Below are 23,299 nucleotides of genomic sequence, written 5' to 3'. Positions count from 1 at the left end.
GAGGCTGTGGGTTAAGGGTGAAAGGTGAAACATTTAAGGGAAACTTCTTCGTTCAGAGGGTCGTGAGAGAGTGGAACAAGCTGCCTGTGGAGGTGCTGGATGTCAGCTCCACTTCAATATTGACGAGAAGTTTGGATTGATATGTGGATGGGAGGGCTAGGGTCCCGGTGCAGTTCGACGGGTCTAGGCAGCTTAAGATTGGCTGAAGGGACTGTCACTGCTTTACGACTCTGACTCAATAGAAGAACACACAGAGGAACTGAATGATCTTTAATAATGAAAGAAAAAAAGGTTTACCAGTCTGATTTACCAGTTATGTACATCACTGAAATCCTTCATTTGATTTTCATACCTGATGAAAATGCAGATTTCTGATACTTTCTATAAATAATCCTGCTTAATATCTTTTTTATACAAAATAACAAAACAGCATTAAATTAAGCAATAAGATACAGTAGTTTACACACAATATTGCACTTCAGTTAAAAAAAAATTCCTTTGGTTTCTCTGCAACACGCACAGAATGCTGGAGGAGTTCAGCAGGTCAGGCAGGTCGATGGAGAGGGATAAACACTTGATGTTTCGGGCCGAGACCCTTCAGCACTGGTTTCTGTTGCTATTGGAAACAATACCTGAGGCTCAGTATGGCTTTGCAATTGAATGCCTGGGGGAAAAACTGTGAAGCAGCCAATACAGCTTCCCAATCTCTCACAAAACTCTCCTATCAGTCTGTCTGTGGACCATAGGAGACCATCCGGTCTCCAATAGGAGATTGTAAACTGAAATCAGAGTTGCAAAGGGAGTTGGGAGCCCTTGTGCAGGATTCCCAAAGGTCAATTTGTAGGCCGATTCAGTGGTGAGGAAGGAAAATGCGATGTTAGCGGTCATTTCAAGAGGACTCGGATATAAGAGCAGGGAGGTGATGCTGAGGCACTGGTCAGTCCACGCTCGGCGAGCAGCTTTGGATTCCGTATTGCAGAAAGGATGTGCTGACATTGGAGAGGGAATGATCCCAGGAATGAAAGGGTTAATGTATGGGAACCACTTGATGGTTCTGGGTCTGTACTCACTGATGTTCCGAAGAATGAGGAGGGATCTCAATGAGACCTATCGAATACTTAAAGGCCTAAACAGAGTGGGTGTGACGTTGCCTTTGGTGGTGGGGGTCTAGGGCCAGAGGGCACAGCCTCACAATAGCAATGCGTCCATTTAGAACAGAGATGAAGAGGGATTCCTTTAGTCAGAGGGTGGTGAATCTGTGGAAGTCATTGCCACAGGCAGCTGTGAGGCCAGGTCATTGGGTATACTTTATGCAGAGATTAATCAGTTCTTGACTAGTCAGGGTGTCAAAGCTTACAGGGAGAAGGCAGGAGCATGGGATCGAGAGGGATAATAAATCAGCCATGATAGAAAGGTGGAACAGACTTATTGGGCTGAAGGGCCAGATTCTGCTCCTATGAACCTCATGGCCTTATTTCACCAAGGGTGAAATGAAAGGGGGCAGGTTTTCTCAGAGAAAACATTTAAGGTTGTTCTATTTCAACACCAAGCCACGCTAAAGCATGCCTATTGAGCTGTGTTGCCCGATGTCCTGTCCAGTAGACCCATCTCCATTTACATTAAGTGTTGTTGGCCATCCAAAGGCCCAGTCCTGTTAGTGCGTCACACTGTAGTTTCCTTGGAGATGGGCTGGTACACAGCCTGCATCCTGGAGGCCAGGGTCTGCTGCAGGTCTGTCAGGAGGTCCAATTTTACTGCCTCATCCATCAACAGCTCCTGGAAAGAGTCCTGATCCAGCAGGGACAGCAAGTTCTTCAGGAAGTAACCACTGCAGTACGAGACTAACTGGGATGCTCCAGCGACCTGCAGTGAACAGGGTTAGAGCTTTACAGTCAAGAAAATCACAAGCTTTGTCCCTTTCTGGCTTTAAAATGGAGAGTTCCACCCCTCCATTCATTTATATTTGCATAGAGTGCTGTCGCAGGAAAGCAGCATCCATTTTTAGGGACCCCCACCACCCAGGTCCCGCTCTCCTCTCGCTGCTGCCATCCGGAGCCTCAGGACTCACCAGGAACAGTTATCACCCCTCAACCATCTGGCTCTTGAACTAGAGGGGATAACTTCACTCAACTTCACCCACCCCATCACTGAAGTGTTCCCAAACCGATGGACTCACTTTCTCCATCTCATCGTCTTGATATTTATTGCTTTTTTTTACTAATTTGATTTGTTACTTCTTTGTATTTGTAACCCATGCTCCTGCCTTCTCCCCATAACCTTTAACACCTTGACTAACCAAAAACCCAACAACCTCCACTTTAAATAGACCCAACCACTTGGCCTCCGTAGCCGACTGTGGCAATGAATTCCACAAGATTCACCACTCTCGGGCTAAAGAAATCCTTTCTAAATGGGCATCCTTCTATTTCGAGGCTGTGCCCTCTGTTCGCACTATAGGAAACATTCTCCCCACATCCACTCCATCTAGGCCTTTCAATATTTGATAGGCTTCCAGCAATGACAGGCCCAGAGCCTTAAAATGCTCCTCATATTTCATTCCCAGAACCATTCTCACAAACGTGTAAGGGGCCCAAAACCGCTCAGAATACTCCAACAGAGGTCCGAAAGCCTCAGCATTACATCTTAGCGTTTACACTCTAGTCCTCCCAAAATGACTGCTAACATCACATTTGCCTTCCTCACCACTGAATAAACCTGCAAGTTAACCTTCAGGAAATCCTGCACGAAGACTCCCAAGTATATTGTACCTCTGCATTTTCTCCATGTTTGGAAAATAGTCTACGCCTGTATTCTTCACCAGAGTGCATGACAGTACACATGCCTACACCGTATTCCATCTGCCACTTCTTCACCCATTCTCCCAATCTGTCCAAATCCCTGCTCCCTCAACACGATCTGCCCCTCCTATCTTTGCACTGTATCACCTGCAAAATTGGCTACAAACCAAACAATTCCATCAGCCAAACTGTTGGCATATAACATACAAAGCAGTCACAACACTGACTCCTGCGGAAATCAACTCGTCACCAGCAGCCAATCAGAACAGGCCCCCTTTCTTCCCACTGTTTGCCTCCTGCTAGTCAGCCAATCTTCTATCCAGGCTACTATCTTTCCTGTTATGCCACGGGCTCTTACCTTGTTTAGCAGCCTCATGTGTGGCTTCTGTCTGTCCTGAAACCTTATTCCCCGGAATGAAGATTGAGGGGAGGTGTACAAACTGGCCTGTTTTTGTGCTGTTGTATTCTATGACCCTACCAGCCTATAAAATGGTACCTACGTAGCGAGTTCTCCACCTGGTGCTGAACTGCACCAAATTTAACCCTTATACTTCAAAGAATACCCCATTAATCGTTAAAGCATTCCTGAAGATTACCTCAGGATGCTGCGCATTATACAACTTGCATATCAGCGGGAGGTAGGGCTGACCTCACCTTGGCCCTTCGATAAGTCTTGGAGCTGTCAGCAAGGGTCAAATCTCGGGAACACATGACTTCACAGTGATGCGTAAGCGATTCTAGCTTGAAGAGGCTGGAAGCTGAGAGAACCTGGAACAGAGACGGAGAGGTGAGTTCGGCTAGGAAGAACCTGCAACACAGACGGAGTGTGAAAGCTCCAGCCAGGCAAGGGTTAAGATGTCACATGCTTCATGGCAGCAGCTCCTCAGGGCCCAACAAATGGTGCAAATGCTTGTCTTGAAACTTTTCTCGTCATCACAAGACCCTGTGGAGATTCTATTGGCTATTAATATCTGCATTGCTGCAGTGTGATTGGTCACTGATTGTGCAAAGTTATTACCCTACAACCAGCAGATTCCTGAACCAGTGTGGATAACTTCATTCACCCCAACACTGACCTGATCCCACAACCCACAGACCCACTTTCAACATCTCTACAACTCGCATTCTCTGTATTACTTATTATTTGTTTTTATTAATTTGCATAGATTGTCTTCACTTGCACGTCATTTATCAGTCTTTGTGTGCAACTCTTCATTGATTCTATTGTATTTCTTTGTTCTACTTTGCTAATAAATTTACCTTGAGCTTTGAATAAGGAAATGGAACATATGCACACAAGATTACCAATTGGTCAGTATCCATTTGGTAGCTTCGGTGTAAAAATGGCACCTCTGCTCAAACTTCAGAGCAGTCTGATTTCCTTGTGCACGGGTACGTAAAGTGTGGCTGAGGAATGTCTGCAGCGTCAGAGTCCAGTTCAGTTGGTGACGACACAGGAAATGAGCAATCTCTCTACATGTCGTTCAAAGTCATTCCATCTCTTACACCCATTCCAATCATCTCATTCCAAAGCACATGCACCATAATTCATTCCACTAAAAGCATCTAATCCACTCCAAGACAACTCGAGGGAGCATGCATAAATCTACCCCTCCTCAGCTGTGGGTTATTTCCTACGCCCCACTCACCTCCAAATTCAAAGTGAATTTATTATCAGGGAACCTGTATGTCACCACATACTACCCCGAGATTCATTTTCTTGCAGGCATTTGCAGGAAAATAAAGAGATAAAATTGAATTTCTGAAAAAGACCAACTAACAACTAATGTGCAAAAGAAGACAAATTGTGCAAATGAAATATAAATAATAATTATAAAGATAGGCCTTGAAAGTGAGTCTGTAGGTTGTGGAATCAGTTTAGTGTTGTGGTGAGTGAAGTTATCCTCTCTGGTTCAGGAGTACTAACTATTCCAGAACCTGGTGGTGTGGGTCCCGAGGCTCCTGTACTTCCTTCACGGTGGCCTGGATGGTGGGGGTCCTTGATAATGGATGCTGCTCTGCTGTGGAATTGCTCAATGGTGGGAGGCTGTGTGATGGACTGGGCCGTACCCACTACTGACAGTTGGCTTTTCCGGTTCCTGAGCAGCGGTGTTTCCGTCCCAGGCCGTGACGCAGCAATTTAGACACTCTCCACTCTGTATCTATAGAAGTTTGTCGGGGTTTTAGGTGACATGCTGGATGGATCTTCGCAAACCCTTCAGAGAAAAGTGCAGTGCTGCCCATTTCCTGACATTCTTTCTCTCCACTACCAGCCCTTAACCGACAATTTTCAGCCACCCACTCCGTGAGGAGAGTGTCATTTCCAGTGTGTCCATATTGAATATCCCCACCACACCCCACCGACACTGCCGCTATTGGAGCACCTCGATTCAGTCGTCCCTGGCCCACGGTAATGAACTTGGTGCAGACACCTTAGTGCACATTACCATCTGACTGAGGATGTGGATAAGAACGTCTGATAGCTCACCGCTCGCCAAGTGGCAGGGCACTAGGGAATAAGCGTGCGAGTTGAGATGCACAGGAGGGAAGAGCTTACCTCCAAGGCTCTGCTTTTCCTGATGTGCAGTCCATCTGTTCCTCCATTGTAAATATACCGAACCAAGCACTGTGGAGACATCACAGATCTCGATATGAGTTCGTGCACAAGTCTCCAATAAAAAATTGCAAGTGAAAAAAACCATTTCTCCAAATGCAAAACAGCCATTTCTTTGACAGGTTTGGTTATTTCAGAGACCTTTATAGCCAGGTATTACTGCTGTGGTATAGTCGCTGACATTTCTGCAATGGGTTTGCTTATTACAGAGACCTTTATAGCCAGAGTTCGTTGCTATTTTGTTAAAAAATTGTAGCCTATACACTGTGTATCATTAGCTATGCAAAAATCAAAATCGGATGAAGGAAAGAAAGAGAGAGAGAGAGAGAGAGAGGAAAAAGAGAAAGAGCATGAGAAAGAAAGATTAAAGAGAGATGAGCTTTATTTGTCACCTGTACATCAAAACGTTCAGTGAAATGTGTCATTTGCATCAGCAACCAACACAGTCTGAGGATCATGCTGACATGTAAGTGCATTCAGCACCAACAAAGCAAGCCCGCAACTCACTGATCCTCACCCGTGTGTGTTTGGAACGAGGAAGCCAGAGCACTCCGTGATGTGGAGATCTAACTCCTTACAGACAGACTGGTGGTTAAGCGACAACACTGTCATGCTACTGCGCTGCCTTGGTTATCGTTACTTTGTTGGAGACCACAGCAATTAAACGGTTCTCAGTTTTACATTTGCACAGATTGTCTTCTTTTGAACATTAGTTGTTTGTTAGTCTTTTGTTTATGTGTAATTTTTCATAAGTTCTATTGTATTTTTCCCTGTGAATGCCTGCAACAAAATAGATCTCAGAGTAGTATATGATGACATATATGTCCTTTGATACACTTCCTTTGGCGTTGGCACTTTCAGACTGATCATCTGCTCCAAAGGAAGGTCCCTCTCTACCAACCTGAAGTATCTCCCTGTTAGAGGTGTTGGAGAACTCACGTATAATGGGTTCGTTATCCGAATCATGTTTCAATTGTAATCAGAGATAGTCACAGGATGGCATGGTTGTAGTAGTGTCAATCTTACCTGTCGTTGATAGCCGCTCCCCCACGGGAGGTGGGGATTGGCCTGTGTGAGGAGCATTGCAGCCCATCCCACTACCTGTCACTTAGTCACGGTGCTGGTAGAGTTTAAATCTAGCCACACACCCTCTTTTCACACACCTGGTCACCCCGGGCTGAGGGTCATGTTATTGTGGAAACAGTAAACAATGGGGGGGGGGGGGGGTGCTGTAAAGAGGGTCTGTGCACACGCTTTAGAGAGGTATTTCCCACAATGTGTATGTTTAGTGTCTGAGCATATATAGTTAACATACTTACCAGTAGTGAGTGTCTCTGTCCCAACTCACCAAACCTGTGAACCTGATTTCACACCAACAGATACGAACCAGATGCACTAGGATTTTGTCCATGAGACAAGATGCATCAAGTGTGCAGGAAGTTAGCTGTCAATAAACATCCCTGGTGTGTGTGACATTAATTTGCTACATTCGTTCTATCAGAAATATGAATAATTTGCTGTTGGTTACCTCAAATGTTTCGTACGCTATATCTTGGATCTCAATTGGGTCTCTGGCCTTGTCATCGACGGAAGGGCAGGCTTCAATAAGCACTCTGAACCTTAAACGTAACCAAAAAGTAGAATTATGTAGAACACAGAGCCAGAGAGAGAAACGGCACAAAATGCAGCCAGTGTTGGATCTGTGTCCAGTAAACAGCAATAAAATAGATCTGACTCTCAAATAATGTGAGCAGCAGAAGTAGCCCTAACCCCCAATCAAACACACTCTGTCCAGAGAAGCTCCTCCATAGAAATCCCAATGCTCCATTTTGGGGAGGCTCTCCCCACTGAGGTTCAGTGTTATTTCACGTACACTGTCCCTTCCCACGTTCATCCCCAATACTGTCGTAACTCCAACATTTCTCAGTTTCCCACCCTGACCAGCCTTGTTTAACTAAGATAGAACATTACAGCACAGTACAGGCCCTTTGGCCCACAATGGTGTGCTGACCTTTTAGCCCACTCCAAAATCAAGCTAATCACACGCGGGGGAAAGGATTTTGTTGCGTGATGTGTTCTGTTCTACCGAGCAGTGCGGGCATGCCGTGTTGGTGTCAGAAAATGTGGTGGCACTTGTGAGTTGCCCCAGCACTTCCTTGGGTGTGTTGTTTGTTGAACATCATGTTGGAGCCGGAAAATTGCCAGCAGTCCTTGTTCGTGTTGGTTGTTAATGCAGAAAACACATTTCACTGTATGCGATAAATGAAACTGCACCTGAATTCCAATTCCTTTTTTTTCCATTCTCATGCCCATCCAAGGGTCTCTTAAATTTCCTGTTGTACCTGCCTTTCCCTGGCAGTGCATTTCCCTTCTTTCTTTTCCTCAGCTTCACAAAAATCTGTTGACTCGAGCCCAGCATATCAACGTAATTGCCCGCAGCTAGACTTCATTAGGAGTTTGGGAGGAGATTTGCTAAGTCTCTGAAATCTCTCACCGATGTACCGCAGGGAGTATTCGAACTGGTTGCTTCACCGCCTGGTATGGGGAGGTAAGGGAACACTGCACAGGACCTGAGAAAGCCGCAGAAAATTGTAAATTCAGCAACTTTTTCATGGATACTAGACTTCCCACCATTAAGGGCATAGAGTCATAGACCACTACAGCGCAGAAACAGGCCCTTTGGCCCATCTAATCCATGCTGAACCATTCATCTGCCTAGTCCCATCGACTTGCAACAGATCATAGCCATCCATACCCCTCCCATCTACGTACCTGTCCAAATTTCTCTTAAGCATTGAAATTGAACCTGGATCCACATTTGTGATGGCTGCTTGTTCCACACTCTCATCACCCTCGGAGTGAAGAAGACCCGCCTCATGTTCCCCTTAAACATTTCACCTTTCACCCTTAACCCATGACCTCTAGTTCCAGTCTCATCCAACCTCAGAGGAAAAAGCCTACTTTAACCCTATCTATATTTGTCATAATCCTCTCCTCTCCTCAATCTTCCAACGGTGATGCCTCAAGAAGAAAGCATGCACCATTAAGGACACTCAACATCTAAGACGTCCCTCTCTCACTTCTATCATCAGGGGCCTGAGGATCTAACACTCAATGTTCTGGGAAGAGCTTCTTCCCTTCTGCCTGGTGTACGGCGGGCTCTTACCGTGGTGATGCTGACATCAGCAGCTCGCGATCACCGTAGAAAGGTTTCCCGCCCACCAGGAAGGTGACGTCTGAGCACTCCTGGTTGTTCAGAGGGATGGTTTCTGCAGGAGGAAACAAGAGAGGGTTAAATTCTCGCAAACCTCCTCTTCCAGTGCCAGCACAGCCTTTCTCAGAAAAGGAGACCAAAGCTGCTCACAATACCCCATATGCAGTGTAACCAATAACTTATAGAATTCCGCATTGTATCCTTGCTTTTGTGTTCTACTGCTAACACTGCGTTTACCTCCCTTACCTGCAAGTTAATCTTTAGGGAATCCTGCACAAGGGCTCCCAAGTGCATTGCATCTTTGATTTTGGAATTTTCTCCCCACTTAGAAAATAGGCTTCCCCTTTATTCCTTACATGCATGGCCATACGCCTCCCTAGGCTATATTCCATCTGCCACTTCTTTGCCCATTCTCCCAATCTAAGTCCTCATAGGCAGCCTCTTTCTATCTGCCAAGGCCTCACTATTACATCCTCGTTGTCTCCGAACATCACATTTGCTTTGCGAAGATCTGGGATTGAAAGTTTGTCTCCGTTCGAGTCCACAGACAAAGCCTCTGATACTCACCGCCTGGGTCTCTGAGTTTCTGCTTCAGGTCTTGGATCATGGGGATATGGTAGGGTCCATAGCAGTGAGTGAAGATGGCAGCCAGCTGCCGAATTATAGTATCATTCTGAAAAACAAGGCACAAAGACACATCACAACACGTCACTCAAGTCTGAGATCAGTTCACCAGCTTTCCATAGTTACCACTTTGCTTAGAACATGCAGAACATAGAACAGTACAGGCCCTTCGGCCCACTATGTTGTGCTGACCTTTTAACCTACTAGAGATCAATCTAACTCTTCCATCTGACAGAGCTCTACACTTTTCATATCATCTATGCTTCTTCTTCTTGTTTTACGGCGGTTGGCACTCAGCCTAATGGTGCATTACCACCACTTTCTGCTCCGGGCAGGGTGTAGATCAGACTTACATTCTAAATCCCTTCACCCACTCACACACCCTAATCTACACATTACCCTTCCTTCTTTGGCCAGCCTAGTACCCTATTCCTGTGTATCCGTCATATCCGATATAAAAAAACCCTGTATCACTTAAGAAAGCTAAAAGTACCCTGACCTGTGCCCTCTCACCCATGCCCGGCAACCCTTTTAATGTGAATTCCTGCACCCCCAATTCCCTTAGATTAATTCTCATCATCTCTCTCTGTATCCCATACTTCCTGCAACTCAGAACTACATGTTCTACTGACTCCTCTTCCTGACATTCCTCACACAATCCTGCCTGGTGTTTCCCTGTCATTTTCAATGTTTGGTTTAGTGCACAGTGCCCCAGCCTTAACCTAGTCCACAGTTTCCTCTCTTCTGTATCCAATACCTACCCTAGTACCTGTAAAAATATAAAACTGATTTGGTAAGTGCATTTAACTGTCATGTGATGGAAAAGTATAGTGATTACACTCGGATTTATACGGATGGTGCTCAGGACCCTAAAACAGAAGTGACAGGATTTGGGGTGGCTATACCAGCAAAAGAAATTGCAATCAGCAGAAGAACATCTGATAAGTTAGTGGTGTAAACAGTGGAGATGCTGGCAGTGTTGGTTGCGTTGCATTGGGTGGAGAAAGCTAGACTAGTCAAAGCTCAGACTCATCCTCAGCTCTAGCAAGTTTAAGGTCTTTTCACTCAAACAGCCGGCAAGACGTACTTCATGAAGTCCTTCAGTCAGTCACAAGAGTTGCAAATCAGGGAGGTCAGGTTAAATTTCTATGGGTTCCAGCTCATGTAGGGGGTGAAGGGGAATGAGAGGGTGGATGAGTTGGCAAAGAGGGCAATAAAGAAAGAAAATATAGAAATGCACATTAGTATCAGTAAAGCAGAGGTTAAGTGTGTAATCTGAGAAAAAATCATCCAGGTGTGGCAAGAAAGATGGGGCAGGGAGGGGAAAGGGAGGCATTTATCGATCATCCACGCGCCTATCTAAGTGTCTCTTAAATGCCTGTAACGTATATGCCTCTATCACCACCCTGGCTGGGCGTTCCACACACCCACCACTCTGGGTAAAAACCTACCTCTAGACAAGACCCACCCACCCCCCGTGCTTCCCTCCAATCTCCTTGAAAATATGCCTCCTCATTTTAGCCAGTACAGTCCTGCGAGTGTTCACTCAATCTTTGCCTCTTATCACCCTCCCTCACTCCAGACACTCACATTCTATCCTCATGAGGCTTGCTCACTAATCCACCCTGGTAAATCTCCTCCACAACATGACGATACGGCCTTCAGATCCTGCGCCCTGACCTATGAAAGCAAGCACGCTGCATGCATTCACCGCCATCCTATTCATCTCTGCTCAAAGTTCAACATAATTTTTTATTAAAGTATGTTTATGTCATTATATAGAGTAGATTCCTGTTAATTACAAAATCTAAATCGAGAAAGTAGCCAGGATTCCCTTCATTTAGTTGGTGCACGACACCTCTCAACTGGGTCAACAAACTGTCACTAGCTGCCAACGGGAGACAGGCTTGTGCTCATTAAGACACTACACCAGGCGTAGAGCAAACAGTTTGTAAACAGTGTCAGTTGTGTGTGTTTCTGTTCAGTGATCTTTGTCACTGAAATAAGCAGGAAGACAATTCTGAACCGTTTTGCTCACTGCAGTTTCAAGCACTCGGGCTGGGAGATGCCGGAAACGGATGGGAGTGAAAATTGAGCAATTTCACTATTCCAACAAGTCAGGAACTACGAAGAATCAACAGTCACCTTGAAAGTTACAATGAAAATGAAGATTTGGAGGATGCGATCGTTAACAGCATTGTTTGAAGGCAGTCCACTATCTGCACCAGGTGTCTGTGCAGATTCTGTTCATTCACAGTCAATCAAAAGAACACAGCAGTGTACACTGGATGAAATCCCCCATCAAAAACTTCTTTATACCTTTTTGACTATTTCCATAAAACTTCGGCTAAAGTGGGCAGCTGCTTAATTGGGCCGAAATGTTACTGGTCCCGATGTGTCGCAATTAACCAGAATACACTGTAGTACCTTGACATTTGCTTCCTTGCAGGCATTCACAGTAAAGCAACAAAATACAATTGAACCAATGAAAACCCATGCACAGAGACCGACAAGCAACAAATGCATTACTCTCGCTATGTTCAGGACACAATGGGCTCGAACCCCAAGGTCCCTCTGTTCACTGACATTCCTTAGTGCCCTCCCTGTGCCTGCCACAGTGCATCAACTTCCCGGGCAAAGTAGAACTGGAATGAGGAAACAGGGTAGATTTGTACGGGCCTAGACAAGACCCACCTTGCTCAGATGGAATACATTGGACACAAGGGGCAGAGGCTCTTGGAGATGAGGTAAGGGGGTAGATTTGTACAGGCCTAAACAAGACCCACCTTGCTCAGACGGAAAATGTTGAACATGAGAGGCAGGCCCTCAGAGATCATTTCCTTGCTATACACGTCCTTCAGGCTATCAAATTCTTTCAACAGCTCCAGGGTGACGGAGCAGCGATGCTGATTGTACGAGGTCTTCAGGGACTTCTGCCACGAGTGTATAGTCCATGGCACACCTAGAGTGAAAACAGACACTCATCAGACCAGAATACACTGGAGCAGTATCAAGCCATTCGGCCTATTGAGTCAGCCCCGCCATTCCATCATGGCTGATTTATTGTCCCTCTCAACTCCATTCTCCTATCTTCTACACTTAATCTTTGACCCCCTTACTAATCAAGAGCCTATCAACCTCCACTTTAAACTTACCCATTGACTTGGCCTCCACAGCCATCCATGCAATCAATTCCACAGATTGAACCGCCCTCTGTCTGACTTGGGTCCACTCCAATTTACCTACCATCACCACAGCTCAACAAAACAGCAGATGCCATCTCATTGACTCTTCACTCAGCTCTGGAGCATCCAGACACTGAAGATGCATACGGTCTTCATTGTCTACAGCTCAGCATTCAATGTTATCATCCCCACAAAACTAATCTTCAAGACCTTGGCATCAATACCTCCTTGTGCAATTGCATCCTCGATTTCCCCACTTGCAGACCTCAGTCAGTTTGGATTGGCAACAACATCTCCTCCATGATCTCCAACAGTACAGGTGCACCATGAGATTGTGCGTTCAGTCCCCTGCTCTACTCACTTATGACATTGGGGCTAAGCACAGCTCCAATGCTGTATTTCTTTGCTGAGGAGAGAGGTTGAAAGTCTGGCTGAACGGTGTCACAACATCTCACTCAACGTCAGCAAGACCAAGGAGCTGACCATTTTCAGGAGGAGGAAACCAGAGGTCCATGAGCCAGCCTCCATCAGGAGATCAGAGGTGGAGAGGGTCAGCAACTGTAAACTCCTCGGTGTTACCTTTTGAGAGGACCTGTCCTGGGTCCAGCACATAAGTGCAATTACAAAGAAAGCACAGCAGCACCTCTCTCTCAGCTCAGGCTGGCCAAACCTGATGTGTGAGCAAAGCCAAGCACACCTATTTCTCAATTGCTACGAACTTTCGGGCTATTTCAGTACTGGTTAGTGTTGTGATTTTATGATGACTTACATAAATATTGCTGCATTGGCCGAATTGTTTAATGCTATTGCATAGTGCCTTTGGGATGACATCAGTTGTAGATATTACTATCAGGACAATGTATACCCTGTCCATGTTCCATAGCCTTTCAACTTCCTCTTTCAATTCAGCATATTTCTGGTGGTTTTCACATTGATTTCTGTAAGTTATGCGTGCTTGGAATGGCTGTATCTATTAAGTAAGTTGTTCTTATTATTATCCTGTTTTACTATATCTGGATGGTTATTACAGATTGTCCTATCTGTAATAACAGATTGGTTGTAACATTATTTGTAGGGCTCTGACTCTGAAACGGGACCAGGCTTGTATTTATAGTAAGATATAGCGTCATTTATCAGTTCGTATTTTAAAGCAAGATTTTGGTGAATGATGTTTGCCACTCAATTGTGCCTGTGTAAGTAATCAGATTGAGTTAAACTGCTATAGGATCCTGTAATGTGTTGGATTTTTTCTGGTTTCTCTAGGCATTTTCTGAATTTATTGTGTTGAATTTCTCAGTCTTCTATTATTTATTTTAACATTTTTGTGTTAATCACCTGGCCCTGTGTTGCCACAAGGAACTCCAGTTTCTGCAACGGTCTCATTATTATTAATTATTTTTCTTTTACTTTTTGTATTTCCACAGATGGTTTTTTTTTTGTGCAACTAGTCGGGACAGTCTTTCATCAATTCTATTGTGTTTCTTGTAATTACTGTGAATGCCTGCAAAAAATTGAATCTGGTGTTGTATATGGTGACAAATTTGATAATAATATCATAAATATATATACATATACACATATTTAATATATATTATAAAATATGTGTATATGTATATGCTGATATTATTATACAGAATACACATACAGAATCTTCCAAACTTCTGAGAAAGTAGGGGTGCGAACATGCTTTCCTTGTAATGGCACTAAATGCTGGACCCAGGACAGATCCACTGAAATTACAATAATTTGATAATAAATTTACTTTGAACTTAAACATATTAAAGATATTCCTCTTCATCAGAACAGGGGCATTTTATAATGGTTGAAGGAATGAGGCCATTCAGCCCATTGAGTCTGTGGTACCATTCCACCATGGCTGATTTGTTTCTTTAACCCCTTTCTCTCAACTTCTCGCCATAGCCCATAACTCGCTGACCAATCAAAAAACTATCAATCTCAAGCTCAATGTTTGAGCTTAATTTCTTATCCAAGTTCCTATATCTTACCTTGAGATTAGTTTCCCAGCAGACATTTACAGGAAAATACAGAAATACAATAGAATTTATGAAAAACTATACATAAACAGACTGACAAAGAACTCGTGCAAAAGAAGACAAATTCTAAAAATAAATAAGACTAAGGACATGAGATGTAAAGAGTTCTTGAAAGTGACTCCATAGGTTTTGAGTTCAGTGTTTTGGTGAGTGAAGTTATCCACAGGAGGGTAATAACTATTCCTGAACATGGTGGTGTTGGACTTAAGGCTTCTCTGCCTTAGATACACCCAATGATGGCCTCCACAGTGAATGACAATGAATTCCATAGACTTGCCACTCACTGCCTGAAGAAATTCCTCTTCATCTCTATCCTAAGTAGACGTCCCTCTATTCTGGTCCTAGACTCCCCCACTATAGGAAACATCCTCTTCACATCCAGTCTTTCAACAGTCGATAGGTTTCAATGAGATCCCTCTCATTCTTCTAAACTCCAGAATGTATAGGCCCATCAAATGTTCCTCAAAAATTAACCCATTCATTTCCAAAGTTATTCTTGTGACCCTCCTCTGGACCCTCTCCAATGCCAGCACATCTTTTCTTAGATAAGGGGCCCAGAATTGCTCGCAATATTCCAAGCTCAGACTGACCGATGCCTTATAAAGCCTCAGCATTTCATCCTTGCCTTTCTGTTCCAGTCCTCTTGAACTTGTGTGAAGATCCGTACTGTACCTATCCCAGAGCACTGAAATCCAGTCAATCCCCGATTTGTTCCTGGTGCAAAAATAATCAACCTACTTTCAACTGCAAGATGCACAAGGTACTGGAGGAGCTCAACAAGGTCAGGCAGCATCTATGGAGCGGGATAAACAGCGACCCTTCTTCAGGGCTGGAAAGAAGCCAGAATAAGAAAAGGAGGGGAGGGAGAGGCAGGTGATAGGTGAGACCAGGTGAGGGGAAGGTGGGTGAGCGGGGGCGGGGGAGGGTGAAATGAGAAGCTCGGAGGTGAAAGGTGGAAGATGTAAACGGCTTAAGAAGAATCTGATAGGAGAGGTGGGTGGAGCATGGGAGAAAGGAAAGGGGATACGGGAGGGGCACCAGGAGATGGTGATAGGCAGGTGAGAAGGGAAGGGGTGAGAAGAGAGCTTGAATGGGGAATGGAAAAAGAGAGAAAGTCTGCCTTCAATATTGTTAATTCTCAGAAATTCAAACATGATGCAACGGAAATTTTAGGCCAGTGCACACATATCTGTTTCAGTGTTTTCTACTTTATTACGTCACGAAGTTCCTTCATATGCAGTGAAGTGTTCCATTATGTCCTGCTGAAGGTTCCTTTCTAACCAAAGATCTTCCTCCCTTGCTCTGCTGTGGAAGTCCGCAGACTGGACTGCCCTGCGAGGAGGTTGAGCAGACAGGCGCAGTTCCAGTCACTGCCAGCAGAGGCCGCCTGCTCATCACATCTGGGTGAAGCTCTCCTCGTTCAGTAGGGATTTTTCAAACTTTGCCCCGAATAGGCCTATCCAGCCCTCGAGCGACACCTCCCTGCACTTCTCCGATAGAATCCGAGCCTAATCGCGGGACAATTAACCTACTGACCAGTACATCATTGGACTGTGGGAGGAAACTCAGGCAACTGGAGTAATCCTACACATCATGGAGACGACACTGGGATTGAACTCGGAGTTGTCAGAGCAGACATCCCAGCTCTCCCAGAAGTTCCGGGAGTCTCCCGCATATTGATAGTGGCTCCCTGACGCCCGCATATTATATACAATATTCGGAAAAGGATATTTTTTGAGAGAGATGAGGTAAAGAGAGAATCAGTTCAGGAACGAGAGCTGGAAGCCGTGGCAAGGATCGACACATACCCAGCCTGTGCAGTTCCATGGTGATGTCGAGATAGCCGTGCTCAGCGCTCTGGTACAGGGCGTCCTGCAGCGCTCTCCTGCGGGCTCTGCTACTGCGACTCAGGCCAAAGCTCGCAGCCTGCGGCTTGCTCAGACCCGCTCCCTCGGCAAGAATGTCCTCCAGGGACACAAACTCGGTGTTGGCGGTGTCTGGCTGCGACATGAGTTTCTGAAGCACGTTCCTGAGTAACAATTAAAAACAACAAAGAATGAAAAGCAGCCAAAATTTTGCTTGGCAGTGTGTGGTTTGATATCTGCCATGACTGCCAACTGCCTACAGTACAGACCTCCCCAGTTATTCATAAACACACACTGGAAACCCGAAGTCAATGGTGGAGGGGCTCAGCAGGCCAGGCAGCATCTGTGTAGGGGTTACCATGGAGTCTATGTTTGGGCAGAGCCTCTTCATCTGGTCTGGAAGGGAAGGGGGAAGATGCCAGAATAAGAATGTGGGAGGAGGAGACGGATGATAAGCTGGCAGGTGATAGGTGAGACTAGGTGAGGTGGGGGGAGGGGTATGAAGTGAGAAGCTGGGAGGTGATTGGTGGAAGAGTTAAAGGGTTGAAGAAGAAGAAATCTGATAGGAGAGGAGAGTGGACCATGGGAGAGAGGAGGGGCACCAGAGGGAGGCGATGGGCGGGGGTGAGAAGAAGTGAAGGGGTGTAAGGGGTAACAGTATAGGGAATGGAGAAGGGGAGGGGGAGGAATTACCAGAGGTTAGGGAAACCGATGTTCGTGCCACCAGATTGGAGGCTACCCAAACAGAACTCAAGGTGTTGGGCCTCCAGCCTGAGAGTAGCCTCACTGTGGCAGAAGAGGAAGCCATGGACAGACACATCGGAATGGGAGTGGGGAGTGGAAGTAGAATAGGTGGCTGTCGGGAAATCCTACCTCATCTGCACAGATGCTGCCTGACCTGCTGAGTTCCTCCAGTACTTTGTGTTTTTCCCTTTACTTCGGCGCATTCAGAACACCTTTCTCTGGCAAAGGCCCAGTAAGATCCTGCCCCACCTCTGTCATGTAACAAAGCTCCCAGCTAAAACGTACTCTCTGCTGCACCTTTTCACATTGTAAGGCTTCCAGTGAAAACACACTTTCCTTCACACCTCCCATAAAACACCTTCCCAACATGGTGTGCTCATCTGGCAATATGGGGGGGGGGGGGCATAATTTTAAAGTGATTGGGGTAAGTGTAGGGGGATGTCAGGGTTAGCTTTTCCCAGAGTGGTGGATGTGTGGAATCAGGGCTGGCGGTAGATACACCACTAGACTCTGTGATAGACACATGGATGGTAGGAAAATGGAGGGGTAGATGGGAGGGAAGAGTTAAAGTTGATCTCACTGAAAGTTAAAAAGCTCATTGTAAGTTTATTATCAAGGTATATGCCACCTTGAGATTCATTTTCTTGCGGGCATTTACAGGAAAATAAATAAATAAATAGATCGATAAATAAAGAGAATTTACAAAAACAAAAGACTGACAAACAGACAATGTGCGAGTTAAAAATAAATGAACAATATCGAGATCATGAGTTGAAAGTGAATCTCTAGGTTGAGGAATTGTTCGGTGCTGGAGTTAGAGAAGTTATCCACACTAGCCCAGGAGCCTGATGGTTGAGGGATATTAACTGCTCCTGAACCTGGTGCTGTAGGTCCTAACGTGCCTGTCCCTCCTGCCTGATGGTACGCTCAAGCAGAGAGCATGGCCTGGATGGTGGGGGTCTTTGAGGATCTGCTGTTCCTTGAGGCAGCGCTCTGTGGAGATACACTCAATGTTGGGGATGGCTTTTCCTGTGACGAATAGGGCTACATCCAGTACTTTCCATTCCTGAGTGTTGGTATTTCCATACCCGGCCATTACGTAACTACTCAGGACACTCTCAACTGTGCATCTCAAGAAGTTTGGAAAAGTTTTAGATGACATGCCAAATCTGTGCAACCCCTCAGGAGTAGAGGCACTATTGTGCCATTTTGTAATGGCGTTTAGCTGCTGGTCCCAGAGCAGACCCTCTGATATGTTAACACCCAAAGGTCCTGGCCCGTGCTGCAGCGATCTACGTTCTATACGTCCAGCTGATTTACCTGCGTCCGTGGGCAGCAGCCTCACTGAAGGGATTAGAGATTCCGTGCATTGACGTAGCCACACCACTTTTGTCCATGGTCCCAGCCAGGACATCGGCTCCCTTTTGCAATAAATGGCAAACGAGATCAAAGTGACCTGAAATTGACGAAAGGCAAGGCAAAAATTAGAGAGGATCTGCACAGTGGGGAGATCCATGGAGGGTCTGAATGACGAGGAGATCCAGAGAGGGTCTGAACGGAGAGGAGATCCGGAATGAGAGAGAGTTGTGAAAAGGGGCAGAGCATCATAGCTAACAAGGAAAAGGTGTGACTAGAATCAGAATTGGTTTGGTATTGTTGCATGGACTGAGATACAGTGAACAGCTTGTCTGGCACACTTTTCATACAGATCAATCATAGCACAGTGCACTGAGGTAGAACAAGGTCAAACAATAATAGAACGATAGAGAAATGGAGGGTTATGTGGGATGGAAGGGTTAGATTGATCTTAGAGTCGGTTAAAAGATCAGCACAACATCGTGGGCCGAAGGGCCTGTACTGTGCAGTACAGTTCCATGTTCTAATGCAGGATAAAGGGTAACAGCTGCAGAGAGGTGCTGTAATAAATGATAAAGTACAAGACCATCGCTTGGTAATTGTGTACCTGCAGCAGCTGCTAGCTGTAGTGGTGTTTCCGACCAGTTTCCCTCGTTGACCCCTCCTTCGACATTGGCCCCCGCATCCAATAGTAGCTGCAATGCAAAAGAGTTGAATTGTACAGAATTCACGGCAAGAATTTGGTTCAGCTTGCCTCTGCCCCATGGTTCTCGTCATGAACCCTCTCTCAATGTGATGTCTGTGTTCTACGAATAAAGTCATCTCGAGCTTCCATCTTCATCAGGGTTGATGCCTGGGCAAGTCCAGTTCGGTGGTATTTATACCCCCATCATCCATCCCCACGACTGGTTAGCCCTCATCCAATCAGCTTTCTGCTTTCCCACCCTGTTTACAATCAAATTCCAGCTCTTACTTCGGGTGAGAGCTGCATCTTTGTTAAAATTCTTCTCCTCTAGTTTTATTTCAATGGCTGCCTTCACCAGGCAGTCCCAAAACAGCAGTTTTGTGCCGTTAAAGTCAATCCTCTGGTCATTGCAAATGCAATGTTGTGCTACCACCGATTTCTCTGGGTAACCCAAACAGATACACCTCCTGTGCTCCTTGATACGGGTTGATGCCTGTATTCACTGCTCCACATTCACAGGGAATCCTCTGAATTTGATTATACATGAGGCGGGAGAGCAGAAACCTGATTGGATGAGGATTAACCGATCAGGAGGGACGGATGACGGGGGTATAAATGCCACCGGACTAGACATACCCAGGCATCATCCTTGATGAAGATGGCAGAGTTTGTCATCAAAACATCAGTTAAATTCAATCCCTGTTCCCAGCCAGAAGCCTGAGAGAGGTTATCCGTTATATACTCCGGGAAAGCAGCAGACCCTTTTTCTATGTTCTCTACTCAGAAGCTGCTTGATGAGGTACACTGGTACACCTGCTCGTGGATGCAAATATCCAACCAGCCAATCGTGTGGCAGCAACTCAACGCATGAAAGCATGCAGACGTGGTCAAGAGGTTCAGTTGTTGTTCAGACCAAATGTCAGAATAGGAAGGAAAGTGACTTTAACCGTGGAATGATTGTTGGTACCACACAGGGTCTCAGAAACTGCTGATCTCCTGGGATTTTCACATATAACAGTAGAGTTTAGAGAGAACGGTGTGAAAAAACAGAAGGCAACAAACCCAGTGAGTGGCAGCTCTGTGGACAGAAACACCTCGTTAATGAGAGGGGTCAGAGGAGAACGGCCGGACTGGTTTGAGCTGACAGGAAGGTGACAGTGACTCAAACAACCACACGTTACACCAGCAGAGCAGCATCTCTGAACACACAACACATTAAACGTTGAAGTGGACGGGCCACAGCAGCAGAAGATCACGGACAGACACTCTGTGGCCAGCTTATTAGGTACAGGAGATACGTAATAAACCGGCCACTGAGCGGGCTTTCTACATTCTTAGTGTGGACACACGGTTTGAGGACTCGGAGTGACAGGGTAGGGGTTGGAGCTTTAGTCAGGGGCAGTGGGGATAGAGGAGATGCAGCCTTCATATGGAGTTTTGCAGACTATTCTGACACACAGAGAGTGTGTGGAACACCCTGCCACAGCTGGTGATGGAGGCAGAGATATGTCAGTGACATTCAAGAATCTCTTTGATAGGCACATGGTTGGAAAAAAAAAATGGAGGGCGATGTGGCTGGGTATTTGATCTTTGGTAGGCTACAAAGTCGGCCAAAGGACCTGTTCTGTGCCGTAGTTCTCTATGTTCCAGTAAAAAATGAAGAACTTGAGTAAATTATAATACTGCCCAACTGTGAAGTTAAAGGAAGGAGGGAAGACAAAAGAACGATGTAAAACTTTCTTGAGGGAATCGGAATCAGGTTTATTATCACTGACACATCATGAAATTTGTTGTTTTGCAGCAGCAGTAGAGTGCAAAACAAAAATACTATATATTTCAGTCGTCGTCATCATTATGTGCTGTATTGTATGACATCATCATTATGAGCCGTATTGTATGACATCATCATTATGTGCTGTGACATGTGACGTGGGTGAACATGGTCTTTCCACAACCGTGATTGTTCTTGGCAAATTTTCCTACAGAAATGGTTTACCACTGCCTTTTCCTGGGCAGAGTCTTTACAAGACGGGTGACCCCAGCCATTATCAATACTCTTCAGAGACTGTCATCAGTGGTCACATAACCAGGACTTGTGATTTGCACCGGCTGCTCATACAACCACCCACTCACCTGCTCCCATGGCTTCACGTGACCCTGATCGGGGGCTAAGCAGGAACCAGACCTTACCCAGGGGTGACCCGCAGACCAGCAGAGGTGAGGAGCACCTTACATCTCTCTTGATAGAGATGTTTCTCCACCCCACCATCCAATAAGTTACAATAAGAAATGTATATTTTTAAAAAAGTTAAATAATTAGTGCAAAATGATGGAAAAAGTAATGGGTTCATTGTCCATTCAGAAATCTGATGGCGGAGGGGAAGGAGCTGAGTGCGTTCTTTCGAATTCCTGTCCCTCCTCCCTGATTTTACAATGAGAAGAGGGCGTGTCCGGCTGTGCTCCCACTCTGGGGTAGACATTGTCAGTGTCATCACAAGAAAGAGTCCACCGGCTTCCTGGGTGCTAAAACAGCTGGGAGGTGTGGAGTGGGCAACACAAAACGCTGGAGGAACTAGACAGGTCAGGCAGCAGCGATGGAGGGGAATAAACAGTCCAGACCCTTCATCGGGACTGGAAAGGAAGGCGGAAGAAGCCAGAGTAAGGAGGGGAAGGAGTACAAGCTGGCAGGTGGTAGGTGAGACCAGGAGAGGGCGGAAGGGGATGGGTACGGGAGGGGGGACGAAGTGAGAAGCTGGGAGGTGATGAGTGGAAGAGGTGAAGGGCTGAGAAAGGAATCCAATAGGAGGGGAGTGGACCATGGGAGAAAGGGAAGGAGGAGGGGTACCAGGGGGAGATGATGGGCAGGTGAGAAGAGGTGAAAGGGGAACCAGAATGGGGAATGGAAAAAGAAAGGAGGAGAAGAGGGGAGAAATTTCTCTCCTAAAATTGAGTAAATAATTTTCCATCCAAGTTCTTATAATATTTTCCATCATGTGCCCTTTAACAGACAGCTTGTACTCCTCCCCCGCCTTCTTATTGTGGTTTCTGCCCCCTTCCTTTCCAGTCCTGATGGTCTCAGAGCTCGAAATGTCAGCTGTTTATTTCCCTCCATTGATGCTCCATAGACCTGCTGAGTTCCTTCAGCATTTTATGTGTGTGTCGCTCTGGATTTCCAGCAGAGTCTCTTATTTTTACGCGAGAGAATCAGCCGTTATTTGAGCTCCACCATGGACGCTAGCCTCCCCAGTTCCGAGGCCATCTTCAACAGGTGATGCCTCAAAAAGGGGTCCCCCATCACTCAGGACTTGCCCTCTTCTCATTGCTACCACCAAGGAGGATTTACAGGAGCCTGGAGACACAGGAACAGCTTCCTCCCCTCTGCCATCAGGCTTCCCTAAGGACAAGGAACCCAATGTGGTGAAATTTGTTGTTTTGCAGCAGCAGTACAGGGCAATGTTTAAAAGTTAATATAAATTATGATAAGGAATATTGATAGGAAATATTTGTAAGTATAAACTGTAGATATCTGCACTATGCATGTGTGTGTGTAACTATATCTGTACATACTGTATATATCTATAGTTTGCTGCAGGAAAACAACACGTTTTGTGACATATATCATGATAATAAACCTGGCTCTGGTTCTGGAGTAACTGGCCTAATTTAGTCTCAGCATGTGTTTTTAACGTCACCCCCCCGGCAGTAAAGATGTCACTCAGTGATCTCTCATGAGGTTCACTTCACGAGTGCAGGAGGTCTGCCTCTGGAGTGCTGGCACTGAAGAGGAGGGCTGCGGTCTGAGCAGGAACGACCCAAGTCCAAGGACAAGAACCAGCAGTCCTCCGCCAATCCTGCCGTGAAGCCACAGGCCTCTCCAAGAGCCGGCACTGCAGGCAGAACTTAACGCACGCTTCTTTCTGTAAAGATCATCAACCCGCCTCCCTACCTGAGTGACGGGGAGATGGCCAAACGCCACAGCGAAGCTGAGGGCGGTCCAGTGTCGAGTCTCTGCGTGAATGGACGGCCACTGCTGGGAATTGCTGGGCACCTGCAAGGAAACATACAGCTCAGACTCAGGCGGCCAGTCCTAAACGTCATTGTTACCGTGTCTCAAACTCCGGCGGCCAATCCTAAACGTCATTGTTACCCTGTCTCAAACT

General features: G+C 45.9%; 1 protein-coding gene across 1 annotated transcript in view; it reads right to left on the bottom strand.

Annotated features, from left to right (window-relative positions):
* Positions 1 to 255: 255 nt before the first annotated feature.
* LOC132395751 (ankyrin repeat and BTB/POZ domain-containing protein 3-like) overlaps positions 256 to 23,299 on the bottom strand; it is a 75,172-nt gene continuing 52,128 nt past the window's right edge. Inside the window, exons 7-17 of the mRNA XM_059972730.1 lie at positions 23,086 to 23,187; positions 19,062 to 19,149; positions 18,419 to 18,554; positions 16,298 to 16,518; positions 12,037 to 12,212; positions 9,194 to 9,299; positions 8,579 to 8,681; positions 6,941 to 7,031; positions 5,356 to 5,424; positions 3,453 to 3,566; positions 256 to 1,863 (exon numbers count right to left, since the gene is read on the bottom strand). Coding sequence (XP_059828713.1) covers positions 1,663 to 1,863; positions 3,453 to 3,566; positions 5,356 to 5,424; positions 6,941 to 7,031; positions 8,579 to 8,681; positions 9,194 to 9,299; positions 12,037 to 12,212; positions 16,298 to 16,518; positions 18,419 to 18,554; positions 19,062 to 19,149; positions 23,086 to 23,187 — 1,407 coding nt within the window. The 3' untranslated portion in view covers positions 256 to 1,662. The remainder of the gene's footprint in view (positions 1,864 to 3,452; positions 3,567 to 5,355; positions 5,425 to 6,940; positions 7,032 to 8,578; positions 8,682 to 9,193; positions 9,300 to 12,036; positions 12,213 to 16,297; positions 16,519 to 18,418; positions 18,555 to 19,061; positions 19,150 to 23,085; positions 23,188 to 23,299) is intronic.

The sequence above is a fragment of the Hypanus sabinus genome, chromosome 6, assembly GCF_030144855.1.
Source record: "Hypanus sabinus isolate sHypSab1 chromosome 6, sHypSab1.hap1, whole genome shotgun sequence".
Lineage (NCBI taxonomy): Eukaryota > Metazoa > Chordata > Chondrichthyes > Myliobatiformes > Dasyatidae > Hypanus > Hypanus sabinus.
This window is presented reverse-complemented; position numbering and strand designations above follow the sequence as displayed.